Source organism: Microplitis demolitor, chromosome 10, assembly GCF_026212275.2.
Source record: "Microplitis demolitor isolate Queensland-Clemson2020A chromosome 10, iyMicDemo2.1a, whole genome shotgun sequence".
NCBI lineage: Eukaryota > Metazoa > Arthropoda > Insecta > Hymenoptera > Braconidae > Microplitis > Microplitis demolitor.
This window is the reverse complement of record NC_068554.1, coordinates 2,711,529-2,726,005: the sequence shown is the minus strand read 5'-3', so window position 1 is coordinate 2,726,005 and position 14,477 is coordinate 2,711,529. Positions and strand designations below refer to the sequence as shown.

Sequence of the window (14,477 nt, the reverse complement as noted above, 5' to 3'; positions counted from 1 at the left end):
GAAAATACGAACAAAATTTTTTAATTTTTAGTATTCAACGTCCCATTATAAGACTGGGCTAGAGGGCACAGGTAAAATTTTTTTTTAATTTCAGTCCTTACACTACCGTGCGAGTTTTGTTCTCGATTACCCGTTATAAGCTTGTTTTATTTAATAACATTTAAAACGTCATATTTAAATTTTGTTCCATACCCGACTATCCCAATTTTCCTGGTGCTCTAATAATAATTATAATAATAACGGTATTAATTACAGCAATAATAAAAATAATAATTTTATTGATCAACTTAATGCTCAATAAAACTTTTAAATTGTAACAGAAGTTTTTACGATAGTTCATGGTTACTATTATGAACAATAAATTATAGTTTACTTAATAATGATTCAATTATCCGCGAAACATAGATAGTTAATTTTCATATTTTTCCTATTCTTAGTTTATAATTTTGAAAATTTTAACAATGATCTTAACATAAATTTTATAAGAGGAAGAGGCTTATGACGGATAGTCGACTGTATTTAATTAATAATTCTTTTACAGAAAAGCTGAATTACTAGATTTTTCATCCTTTACAATACAAGACTTTATTTCAAATTTTTTGCAAAAATTAACCTGGGTCAAAAAAATAACTTGATTTTGAGTTTTCTGATTTATTTGACTCGCTTTTGACTGTTTTAATTCTTTTGACTTGAATATGACTTTTTTAACTTAGAAATTTAAGCCAATGAAGTCAAATTCAAGACAACGTGACTTTAATTTGACTTGGCCGGCATAAATGGGTACTAAGTCTTTTTATATTAAAAGATACGAAAATTCATTCAGTTTTGACTTAGTTGTCTTACTTAGTATCCATTTACGCCAATCAAGTCAAATTAAAGTCACGTTATTTTGAATTTGACAACTGACTTAAATTTCTAAGTTAAAAAAGTCATATTGAAGTCAAAAAAATTAAAATAGTCAAAAGCGAGTCAAGTAAGTCAGAAAAGTCAAAATCAGGTTATTTTTTTGACTCGGAAAAAATTATTTAATTTTTTTTTAAATTCCGTTAATTATTTTATTTAATTAAAATAAGAATAAATTTTTAAATAAAATTTTATCAACTTTCAAATATTTCCATACCATAAAAAAAATATATATATTTTTTTATACATTTTGTATTTAAAATCACTAAATATTTAAAGAATTGTTAAAGTAAATTCTTATGAAATTTCAAAGTTTGTTATAAATTTATTTGAAAAAGTTATAAATCAATAATCACATATATATTTATGAAAATAGTTAACTAAAAGTTTAACATTGATATGGTATTGAAAAATAGTTTGAATAGAACAGTAAATAATCAATGACACCGAGTCGGATATGGACCCCTTTAAACATACCAGAGCAATAATATAGGCCATTAAAGCCGATATCATCAATATCCACCTACATTTTATTATCTATTTATATTTATGTTATTATTCCCATCTCACAAAGTTTATTAAATAGATTCCGTACATACTTTGACATTAAATAGTCCGCATAAAAATTAAAACAATTTAATAAAACATTAACAATTACTTCATTTAATTTAAATTCAAGCTCAAAGCCTTGAAACATGCGATAATTTTTTTTCAATAATTAATAAATAAATAAATAAAAAATGATAAATAATAACGAGAAGGTTAAATTTTACTTGGACAGTTCGCCTTTAAGAGGGTATGTCGTTGCTGTCGTTGCTGTCGTACTGTTCAGTAAAGGGGATAATGGCCGAGGGTTTCGCCGTGGGGGAGTCAGAAGCACGTGATCTGATAGTTGAGGGACTAAGGGAACAAGGGAGTCAGGGAGTTGGGGAAGTTAAGTCAAGTCTAGTCCTTGTATAGCCGTTGGAATTTAAGGGGAGACCCCCAGGGAACTATAAGGGTGGAGGCACCAGGTCATACTGTCTACCCTCCCTAACCCTCCCACCAAGGGTTGCTACTATTGAGATATCAGAATATCTCTTAAAATTTGTTTAAAGGGTCTTCAGCAGCTTTTCCAAGCTTTTCTCTCAAACAAATCTTCTGAACACAAAAAGAAGAGGCTCTGTAATCTAGCAACCTACGTTTTCATTTTTTAAAAATGTTCATTTGTTTAAGAGGAAAACGTGGACAAAGTTTACATTTACTGCGCAAGTGCAACAGAGATTCGTCGACTTGAGTGTAACAGAAACAAGTTCAAACTCTTCTTGATGGTAAATATTTTTTTTAATTTTTCGCTCAATTTTTTATTAATGTGTTTATATATGTTTTTTTGAAAAGTCGATAGATTAATTGCAAGTATAAACAAAGTGCTTTCTCTCTTAGTAACACCAGCATAAATTTGGCGGGACCACACCCCTCGTCGCGTGCGTCACGACATAAGTTTCCTTGGCAACTTACCCAAAAGGGTTTTTTCACCATCAGATTTTTTTATAAATAATAATGTTGTGTAAATAAATTTTTTTCATCATCATCATCATCATCATTATTATTATTATTTATTATGTTTGCTTATTAAATTATTCGAATACTTGTTTGTATTTTTTTTTAAGCCGCTTGGTTTATTGTAGTTGTACAAAAATAGAATGCACTTGGGTAAGAAAAACTTGAGAAAAATTTTTTATTTGAAAAGAAAAAAAAAATGTTCATAGATATGAAGTTACTATTTTTAAATTTTATACTCTGTGGGAGGCATCTACTTTATTTAGTGACAATTCATGTATTCATAAAAAAAAAATTTTAAACAAAGTGGGATAAAAAATTGTAGCGGGATTTTTTTTTAAAACTAAAAATTAAAAAAATTTTTCAACAAAAATAGATATTTAAAAAAAAATAAATTTAAAATGTGTCAGGAATTTTTTGAGCGTTCTCAATACAAGTAAATGTCAAACAGGTCAGAGAAAAAATGAAAAGAAAAAAAGTGGGAGAGATTTATTGATCACACGGTAGCCCTTCTGCCCTACATACCGGACTGTAATCCCCCCTTACGTTTTTTCGATCTCCGTTACACTTTTCTCTGACTCTCAAGTCGGTCGCCCACATATTTCTCCCTTTTATAAATCCATATATATATATACATAAATCTATACATTCATATTTTTTCTTTTGTACATTGGTAAGTGCATAAAAAAAACCTTCTCACTGAGAACATTTTTCATATTCTTTATATTATGAACAATATCCATTCCCTTTTTTCCTTTTCATCTTTACATTTTGCCGCTAAAATCATTTGATTATTCTTTTCCTTTCATATAAATATATGATACATAGCTTTTGATATAATTTTAATGGTAAACAATAAAAATAAAAAATATGAAAAATGATGAGAATTTAAAAATTAAAAATATTTTGTGTAGTATAAATAAATGGACTTTTGTGTTAATTTTCAAAGGGTTAAATTTCACAGTGAGTCGCCTTGCATGCGTTTGTTCTTCATCACTGTGCACATGCACCACATATCCACATGTGTATACAAAGGGGACACAGTAGGGTGGTGCAGTGACGGAAGGGGCGCTTACACACGCGGAGTCGTCGACACGCTTCGTGCGCACGTCAGGGCCAACGACCTCAACATATTCTATCTTCAAATATATATATACAACATACATATATATATGACATAACGCATTCAGAGCATATCCCCAAGTCTGCAGATGTTTATCAGCTGATTTGAAAACCCAAAAAATTTTAAATTGCCTCAGTTTTATTTTAAAACCTACTCATGTTTTTCAAATTTATTTTATATACTTTTTTTTATCTTCATATTACATTTATAAATTCAAATATTTAAACACTGACGTTAAGTTTAAAAAAAATTTTTTAATTGTAAAAAAAAATATATTTTTTTATAAAATAAATAAATAAAAAAAAAAAAAAAAAAATATTTAAAATTTAAATTTCATTAAAATGAGTCAGTAAATTGCGACGAATAAATATATAATTGTTATTTAATATTAAAATACTCTGGTATTTTTTCGAAAATTATTATTCATTATTCGTGAATAAAAAAAAAAAATTTTTTTATTTTACAGATAAGGAAAACAACGAGGCGACAGTAATTATTGTGAGTAAATAGGTATGGTGTGTTGTATATATATGAGAGGGTTAACCTTGCGAATCGTAAACCAGTCATGATTACTGTCGTTTTAAGCTTCCTTCTCCCACTTAACTTAACTTGGTTACATTACATATACATGACATCTCTTTTTATGTTGTCTCAAGTGCGTGACGTAATAATAGCTGGTGTAAGACACTAGTGATGATGGTGACGTCAACCGGATCACTCGACACAAGGACACGTTGAGGATGAGACAAAAAGAAATTATCATTATTCTTACATATATATATAATATATATATTTATATTATTTAAGCATCGATTGGGAAAATAAAAAATGATATTTAATTTTTAAATATTATTCGATCTTTAAATTTATTAATTATTAACTCGCGAGTTAACTGATAAGACTCAATGATTATTGATATATTATCTTTATCAATGCAATTAATTATCTTTAAATTTATGAAGGATCAGAATCTAATTGTATTTATTTTTTTAAATATTTACTTATTTATCTTTAAATTTTGCTGATGTTTTTGGAGAAAAAAAAATATACTTTGTAATTTTGAATTTATATATATATATATATATTAATGGGTTATTTATGCGAGTATTCGATAGTATTTTTAGTAGTCGATATTTTGAATTTAAAATTTGAATTTGAATATTTAATTACGTGATTATGAATTTTGTAATAAATAATGTTAGATAATTAAAAAAATAAATAAATAAAATAGAAGATGGTGAATTTAATTAGTTTTAAATATTTTTCAAGATCAAAAACTCTTAATTTCATTGTTATTAATTATATTAATTATAAATATAAAAAAAATGTATAATAAATAATAAAATTCGGTATTAATAAAAAAATCGACGTGAATTTATTTTCAAATTGAATTTATAGCGAAACTATAAATTTTATAAAAAAATTTTTCAACCAAAAGTTGTAGGAAATTTAATTTGCTACAAAAAAGGTCTTGTTACTTATCAACGTATCTCTTATAGTTTAAAAGTTAGATCAAGTAATCGGAGACTAAATAGATTTAAATATTGTGCTAAAATATATTTTCGTACTTCAAGTGGCAATTACTCCGATGTAATTAAAAATATGTAAAAATGTAAAGAGACCTTTTTTGTCGAGAATTTAATAAGCTATCAAAATGTCTCTATACATTTTTGTGATATCTCTATTAGTTTTGCCAGAATATCAATTTTTTCACGATGACTTCAAACAGTAAATTCAAAAATCGATAATGGAGAAATAAATTTTTTAAAAAATGAAATCGACGTCCAGCAAAGCGGGCTAGGGTACTGGTATTTATACATAAAAAAAAAAAAGTAAAAAAAATGAGAAAAGAAGATGCATGGTTGGTGTTTGTAGAATCTGGGTGAGTGACCTGAAGTAGTGAGTTGCTCTGCCAGGAACCTGTTCTACTCTTATCCCCCGACCCCTCATCCTTGCCGCCCAACCCTACAATACTTTTTATCCTCGTCTCATCCCTCAAGATAATACACGCCTTTTCTCTTAAACGAATCGAGCCGCGATGAGTCTTGGCAGTGTAGAGTGTAAGAGACAAGACAAAACCCAAAGACGACCAAGACTTGAAGGAAGTAGAGAAGATAATAATAATAATAATAATAAACAAAAAAAAACAAGAGGATGATGAAGTACAAAAAAAGCAAGATGAAGAAAAAGAAGGAGCATTGTCTCAACCTAACCGACAGTAACTTAACTCCCATTCGTTCACCATCATATATATAAACCTCTCAAAAAAAGTTATAACGGACTTATATACTTTACTTTCGTAAATATGTACTTTAAATCTTACATTGACTTACAACTTACTATACTATACACAGATCAAAGAAATTCTTTAAATTCGTTTACGGTTTTAAATTTTTATGGCTAGTGACTCAGACTTATATCAATGTAATCACAAATACATAACACCACGTGTTTAAATATGTACTTTTAATCAAAAATAAATCTCAGCTGAAAGTTCAAAAAAAAATTTTAATTCATTCGCGGTATTTAGATTTTAAAAATTTGAATTTGAATTTAATTATAATTTTTTTAAAATTTCACGGTGACTATATTTGGGTATCAAACACATATATATTATGTATGACTGTGTTATTGAGTGTAGTATAGTATAAGTGGTATGCAGTGTAGATATATGAGTTACGAATGGAATAGAATAAGTATGTATAGTTAGAGCAAGCACGAGAACAGAGAGAAGGTTATGCAAGTCTCCGCTTTCTACGCGCGAGACTTGGAAACTGGGTCGGGGAGGGCATTGTTTACGGGTCGAGAACGTCGAGAACGTGCACGGCTTCTTTTTATCCTCTCTCTCAACATAACACACTTATTCACTCACTCTTTGTCTTTACATACGACTTTTTTTACCGAAATGTCGTTTGTGGATTTAATTATATTTAATATGTAACCTTATTTTAATGGTTTATTTTATTTTAATTATAAAATTGCTTTTTTTGGTTATCAAATCAGTTGACTTTAATTTTCTTCTCGATATTTTTCAAATAGATTTAACTGATAAATTAGGTACTCTTGTATTTTTTAATTACTCGGCTTACAAAATGCAATGAAGAATTTAAAAAAGAGAAATTTTTTTTTAATTTTTATCTAAAAAAAACTTGAGTAGTTTTTAAGCTGTCCTATATATGGGACATTCATTTTTCAATGAATATTTTTATCATTATATATATATATATATATATATATATATATATATATATATATATATATATATATATATATATATTTCTCAAACATTTAATAGAATACATTAAAAAAATCAGTCAAATTTTTTGAATCACCAAAAATATATAATAAAGTGGTTAGTGCTATTTATAGCCGATGGTCCATATTTGGACACTTAAGGGGTAACGCCAACCGAAATTTCAATTTTATTTACGGACTAACACTGGAAATTTAAAACAGAATATTCCTAAAGACCAGAACGTTTTTCGCGCAATGGAAAAAAAAATTTGAAAGTAAAAAATCTACTGGATGATTTCTTAAATATTTCGCATATGGACGCTGGTATGTCAACTGAAAATCATAGATTACCTCCAATCGTGATAGAGTAAAGAAAGCTCACGCGCGGGAGATTAGGGTTCGAATCTTGGTCAAAGCGAATTTAAAAAAAAAATTAACGTTAACTTCAAAACAGATTATATGAAATAATAATTGATACTATAGTATTATTAAATAATAAAAAGTTGAATTACTGATAAAAATTCAATTTTATTTATTTTCTGTAGTAAAGTCAAATTTACTAAATCTATGGTCAAAATTACTGATGAGATTTATATTTATTTCTACACTGAAAAAAAGAAATATTTGTGCCAAATAAATCTATAAATTTATTTATGGCTTTTTTTAAAAATATTTTTTAATAACAAGTATATTTGGCACAACAAAATATGACAGTTGATTCTAATAATTATATATTTACGGAAATATATCATTTATTTGTGGTAAGTAATTGATATATTTGAGGTAAACATATGAAATTTGTGACGAATAACCTAAAATTCAGCAATCGGGTGTTTTCGGTTTTTCCCCCACCATCAAAATGCAAGCTTCGGGTACGAAATTTAGATAGTGGGGGTAAAAACCGAAAATATCCGAAATGCAAAGTTTCGCTAATTCAACTAAAAATCACTTATTTCACGCAATTAAACTACTCATATATATTATATATTTCTCAAAATTATATATTTATTTGTATTTGGCCATATTCAAATATAAAATATCTTCGGCTCAAATAAATCTTTTTTCAGTATGTTTAAAAAATAAAAATTACTAAAAATATATAAAAATTGAATTCTCAAAATATTAAATTTCCTATATATTTTTTTCCATGTAATTTTGATAAATTTCTCAATCATGATGAAATTTTTCATATATTGGATTCTAATGAAGAATTTTTAATTAAAAATTTATCCAAAAATAATGAATGTCAAAAAAAAGTTTAAAAGATGAAAGTTTTTTGGTTACGTGATAAATAAAATATGATTGTAAGATAACAAAAATAAAATTAAGGATATATATATATATATATATATATATATATATATATATATATATATATATATACTGTATATTAATCATAGTAAAACTGATATGAAGGTACGACTATAGCCAATCTGATATTTTGAACGTGGAGGCTAGGCTTCAAAATAAATAACTGACGTTACATTCTCACTTCTCACATAAGGACTTATAGACGTGGGTGTTTTTGTTACGTAACTTTTATCGATGAAGTAACTTGACCAAAGACATTTATATATAACTATATATTTTTAAAACTTTCTGATAGACTTTTAACTGATAGATATACGTTCTGATATTTATTTGTGTGTGCATTCACTAAACGTAAGTAAAAAAAATATGAATTCCAAAGGAAAAATTTAAAAAAATCAATTTTTTACTTATGAACAAGAAATAGATTGAAAATATTCAGTAAAGATGAAGATGAAAAAAGTTTATGGGATGGTCATATATATATTTATATATTTATACAGGGTTTTAATTGACTATGTCAAGATAACGCGGTCATTCAACTTGATCTGAAATTAATTAATGATAATATTTTTTTTTTTATATTTAAACTTAATATTATATAATTTATTCAGATATTTTTTTTTAATTATCTCATAAATTTAAAGATTTAGATAAAATAGAAATTGACGTTAAATAAAATTTAAAAAGTTTTCAAGTTGGTTTTAAAACATAAATTTTTTTGGGCATGACCAATCGGTCGATAACCTTTTTCAAGACATTCCCCATTCGGGGACTTACCACAAGTCCCCACGGATACGGAGTAAATCCGAGGACAAGAAAAAAATAGTGGAAAAAAAGGGAACGGAAGATATTTAAATACCTGCTGATAAATGGAGCGTGAGTTAAATTTTTGAACAAATAAATAATTATATTTTTAAAATAACATTAATATATAAGTACGCTGTCATAATTAAAATGTCATCTCTAGTCTTTTGAAGCAAAAGAAATTTTACTACAGATATTTCTGATAAAAATATTTTTTTTTTTCATACTTTTTTTTTTTACCTGTCTACTCTCTTCTTTTACTTTAAAATATGAGGGCACGAAAGTCATGACACGCAGATGTATTTATGCTAGCAGTCGTCCGGACGTCAACGTCAAGAAGCTGTCGGTTCTACTCTCAAGTTGGTTAATTTCGCAAGAAAAAAAGTAAGGGTAAAAAAATAAGTTTAAGTAAAATATAAATTTAAGTAAAAAAAAAAAAAAATTACTTTACTTTGCAATTTCTTTCATCTTCAGTATAAATTTAATGAATTTAAATTAACAAAAGCTAATTGGGACAAAAAAAATAATAATTATTTTTAAAAAAATTTACAAGACGGAAAAAATATGTATGTATATATGTATATAGATAAAAGTATTGTGCGGTAGGTATAAACCGCGACGACACCTTAAATGGTTTATTTCGTGACATGCCGCAACTCGAGTAACGGTGAACTTGGCAGGTGTATAAGCAGAAAACCCACCACGACATAACACAACTTCGAGGACACAACCGTGTACTCGAGCACGTGGTTTGTTTGTGCATTAGAAGCAAGTAAATAGAACATGTGTCCATTTATTGTTAAATTATTCTCATAACCTCATGAACTCATTGGCCCCTCCCTCGCCCTCTCCCTTTTTTTGAAAGATAAAAAAAAAAAAAAAATGTACATAATAAGGTGAAAATTTATATTAATGAGCTAATTTAAAATCGTAGCGTCTATAATTGAACGATTTAATTTTGAAATGTTAATAAAAGTTGAATTGTAATAAAAAAAACTAAACATTGGCAGGAAGTATGACCATACGAAGCGAAACTGAGTATCAATACACGACACAATGTACAATGGACTCACATTCCTGTTTCAATACACGGTTCAATAGATTCGACCTATCGATACACGTCCTGTTGTGTAATTTTATTCCCTCAATATATTTTTTTTACACTACATTTTAATATTTTTTTTCTTTCCTTTCATTCCCGCCACAATTTAAATAAAAAACTTTTATGAATTGTAATTTTCGTCAACGAAAGTCAAATAATTTTTACAGTTTCAAGTGATTGGATATTAAATAATTAATTAACGGGCACAAGATTTTTTAAATTAATGCTGTGAAATTTTTTATATTACGGCGAAAATATTGGTGTTATTAAAAAAGTTTTCAGACAGAAGTTGTAGGAAATTTAATTTTCTAAAAAAAATGTATCTTGTGATTTTCGTATACGACCAATATTTTCACAGTAATTTGAAAATTAAAATTCATAATGATGATTCAAATTTTTGTTAATTATGAAAATCTTAATTTTGAGATTACGACTTTTTTATTAGTCCTAAGAAAAAATTATAAGAAACAATTTTTTTCGAAAATTAAATTTTCTACAATTTTTATTTGAAAAATTTTTTAATAAGACCAATATTTTCACCGAAATTCCAAAATCAAGATTCATAATGATTGATTCAAATTTTTGATGATTACCAAAATGTTAATTTTGAAATTACGGCTTTCTTATTAGTCCTATGACAAAATTATAAGACACATTTTTTTTAGAAAATTGAATTTCCTACAACTTTTATTTGAAAAATTTTTTTTATACGGCTAATATTTTCCCCGTAATATCAAAAATTTCACACCATTAATTATTAATTTTTATTTCTAAATTAACTCAAAAATTCTGGCCCTAATTATTAATTAATATAATAAAAAAATATAAAATTTAAAATATCATCGATTGGTTTAGTGTCCATGGGGCGCTTGAGAAATCGGAACGCGAGGTTCTTGCATCCGGTTCGTGCTCGAGAAGCCTCGAACGCTCGGTTGCTCTCTGCTTCTCTATATATATTTATTAAGTATATCTTTCTCATAGATATATATATATATATATATATATATATATATATATATATATATATATATATATATATATATATATATATATATATATATATATATATGTATACCTTTCGCCTACCTGACTATGCGGCTATTCAGACATACAAAGAAAATAAAAGACCACGTAGACCGTAGACCTAGACTATGTAATGCTAGTGCAGTAGGTGGATAAGGTTGCCTGGAAAATCCACGGGGCCACAAGGAAATTTATACCTGACCTTTTGTTTAAATTTTTTTTCTTCGAAATTATACATCTTTTTACTTCATCCATTCTCTATTTTTTATTTTATTTATCTCCAGAGTTTTAAAACCCAGACCTATACGATTAGATGAGTATCTGGTAGGGAACCGAGTCCTGGATGATTACTGGGTCAGACATTCAACAAGTGCGTAAGATTTTATGGCTACATTATATATATATATATACATATTCTTTTAATAAAAAAATTTCCAGTTACAGTCGCAGGTATGTTTTCTAAAATAAAACAGTATTTTTAAAAATTCTAAAATACCCGCCTTTTTTTAAAACAAAAATACATTTGAATTTTTTCCAAAGCAAATAAATGTTTGATTTTATTTTTTTGTAAATTAATAAAATAAAAAAAAAAGCTACTCATGAGATAAGAAATATATTTAATTGTTTATTTATTTATACTTTAAAATAAAAAATATTGAATATCAAAGTGAGAAGAACGTAAGCGACTTTGAGTGGCATCGTCGTTATCGATTTGACCATCGACCCGTGACGATTTCGTGCACAAGCGAATCCCCGTTTTTCCTGGCCTCGAGTATTATACATATACATAAAATAACAACGACAACAAAGATATATATGTACTCTACATACATAACATATATAAAATATGTATATATATATACGTATAACAGAATGCCATTAACATCGTACGATGACTTGTTCCTTTCCTCAAGTTTCTTTCAATCACTTTCCACCGGTCATTTTAGTAACTGTACTTTTAAATATTTTTTCTTACTGATTTCTCAAGAAATTACTGCATTTAAAAAATTTTGATGGCTAAAAAGCCTGTTCTTGCAACATCAATCCATCATAAACTCGAGGTCTAGACTATAGACGTAAATTGCACATTATATGTATTATCTCGCGTCTAGTCGCGGGTGTAAATAATTTAACGTCTAAAAATTAACTTTTTAAAAACATGATCATCATCATCATCATCAGTTTCAAGTGGTAACTTTGAACGAGTATTTTACTCTTAACATCCAGGTGTACGTTATGTCTCGTAATCGCGACCTCCGAGTCTATAATTGGAAAATATCGCTCGCCAGAAGTGCACCGTCAACTTAAAAACGTTTTAAAAATCTCTGAATTACTTTTTCATCATCATAAAAAAAACATTTTATTTTTAGCTATTAAATAGTTGCTACTAAAATCCTTTCAATTTTAATTTGTTTTTTAAATAATAATAATAATAATAATAATAGTAATAATAATAATGTCTATTTTTTTATACTAAAGAGCAGACATCCAACAATTTTTTTTTAAATTATATATTTTAAAATATGCAGATTTAAAAAAGTCCTTGGTGACCATTTAAAATTTTATTTTCTATTAATATATAATTCGGGTATTTAAAAATAAAAATTTTAAAGATGGGCAAGTTAACAGATAATTAATAATTTTTGAATTTTTTTTTAAACAAACAAATTACGAATTAAAAAAAAATAAAAAAATGCACATGTTAAAAATTTAAAAAACTTTAAGTGCAATTTTTTTTTATAATTTATCGATTTTCAAAAAATTCAAAAACTATTAGACATCTGTTAACTTTAGTAACATAAAATTTTTAAATTTGATGAGTGTGAATGTAGCTGATAATTTAAAAGTTTTTAAATTTTAAAATAAGTGAATTAAATGTTCATCGAATAAAATTCTAAAAAAATGTGCATTTACAAAATTTGAATATCAGTATGTAAATTTTTTTATTTTTTATTGTTTTATTATAAAACTGAAGTTAGCGGACGTCTAATAATTTTTGATTTTTTTTTTAAATGATAAATTGTAAGAAAAAAAATTTGAAAAAATTGCACTTGTAGTTTTTTAAATTTTCTACATGTGCATATTTTTAGATTTTTTTTCTTTTTTTTTGTAAATTTTATTAAAAAAAAATTCGAATATTGCTAATCTTCTGCTACCTTCAGAATATGTTTTATTCGTTGATTTATAATTAAAAATTTTTTTTATATCTGTTACATTCACATTCATTTGGTTTTCTGTCAATTTTTTCTTTAAATTCAACATTTCCAAGACATTTTATTCTTTACCTTCGTAGAATTAATGCTCGTATGTTTTAAAATTTAAAAATAAATATAAATAAAAATCTTACCTGAAGATCATGGCAATTATTATCCCTGTGACTAGCAGCGCGTATAACCCCCGATCTCCAACCCCACTCACTGATTTTATTCACTTTTAGCTTGGAGAAATCACTACTCACTGATAGGAACCTCTTTCCCACGATCTCCTCACGAAACTTGTACGCCATATTACATTTAAGCCACTTTTTATAATAATTATTATTATTATTATTATCCAATACTCAATGCACAGGACAAATATCAGCACAATTACAAAAACAATTACCACCCAAAACTTTATAAATCCTGTGTATAAGCAAAATCATCATAAATTTAAAATCAGTATTTAAAAACACCAAATAATATTTAAAATACCAAAAAACAATTAATACACTAGCACATTATCGTCTCCCGCCAAAAATGTATTTTAAAATTTAACAATTTCGCGCACTCAAAATCACTTCAAATATTCCCGCACTTTTATCAGCAGCTCAATTTATTCAAATTATAAATAAAACAAAATAATTTATTTAGTCATGATCGTGGTGTAAACCAGTAGCTTACATTTAAAAAACTTTCAAAATTATCCTGCCGCCATTTTTTAAACTCAGTCCTCTTTTGTTTTTTTTTCCTCGACTTTTAGACGAATATTTAAAATAATTTAAAAATAAAAAACACTAGTACATTTTTAAACTTAGACAATTAATTAGCAGAATGAAGATTAATTTTTGAATTTAAATTTTAGCGGTATAATTTATTTAAACAAAACGAAGTCACTGAAACCCTTATGACGGTTATAATTTGCGATAATAATAACTAAAAAATGTGTACCGTTGTAGAATGTTGTAGCACATCACTGTAGTGTAGAGTCTTGGATGATAACGGTAGCACGACACTTGAGAAAACGGTACAGGTGTTAAACGTGAGAGTAACATATACACATGACCGTCCAACGATATCGCGTAACGCGCACTGCGGGTCGAACGCCAGGGAGTTGAGGTTGAGATACAGCTGTACTATACACTGGGTTGGTTATTCACAAGCTATCTCTGTCTTTCTAACACTCAGTTACTATACTTGGCAAAGTTCGAGCGAGCGAGCGCTCACTTGACGATACCTC

General features: G+C 27.0%; 1 protein-coding gene across 2 annotated transcripts in view; it reads right to left on the bottom strand.

The window, feature by feature from the left end:
* LOC103569985 (probable JmjC domain-containing histone demethylation protein 2C) overlaps nt 1-14,313 on the bottom strand; it is a 96,593-nt gene extending 82,280 nt beyond the window's left edge. For both annotated transcript variants that reach the window (XM_053742582.1, XM_014441979.2), the window contains exon 1: nt 13,387-14,313. In XM_053742582.1, coding sequence (XP_053598557.1) covers nt 13,387-13,545 — 159 coding nt within the window. In that variant the 5' untranslated portion in view covers nt 13,546-14,313. The remainder of the gene's footprint in view (nt 1-13,386) is intronic.
* Between the last annotated feature and the right edge of the window lie 164 nt (nt 14,314-14,477).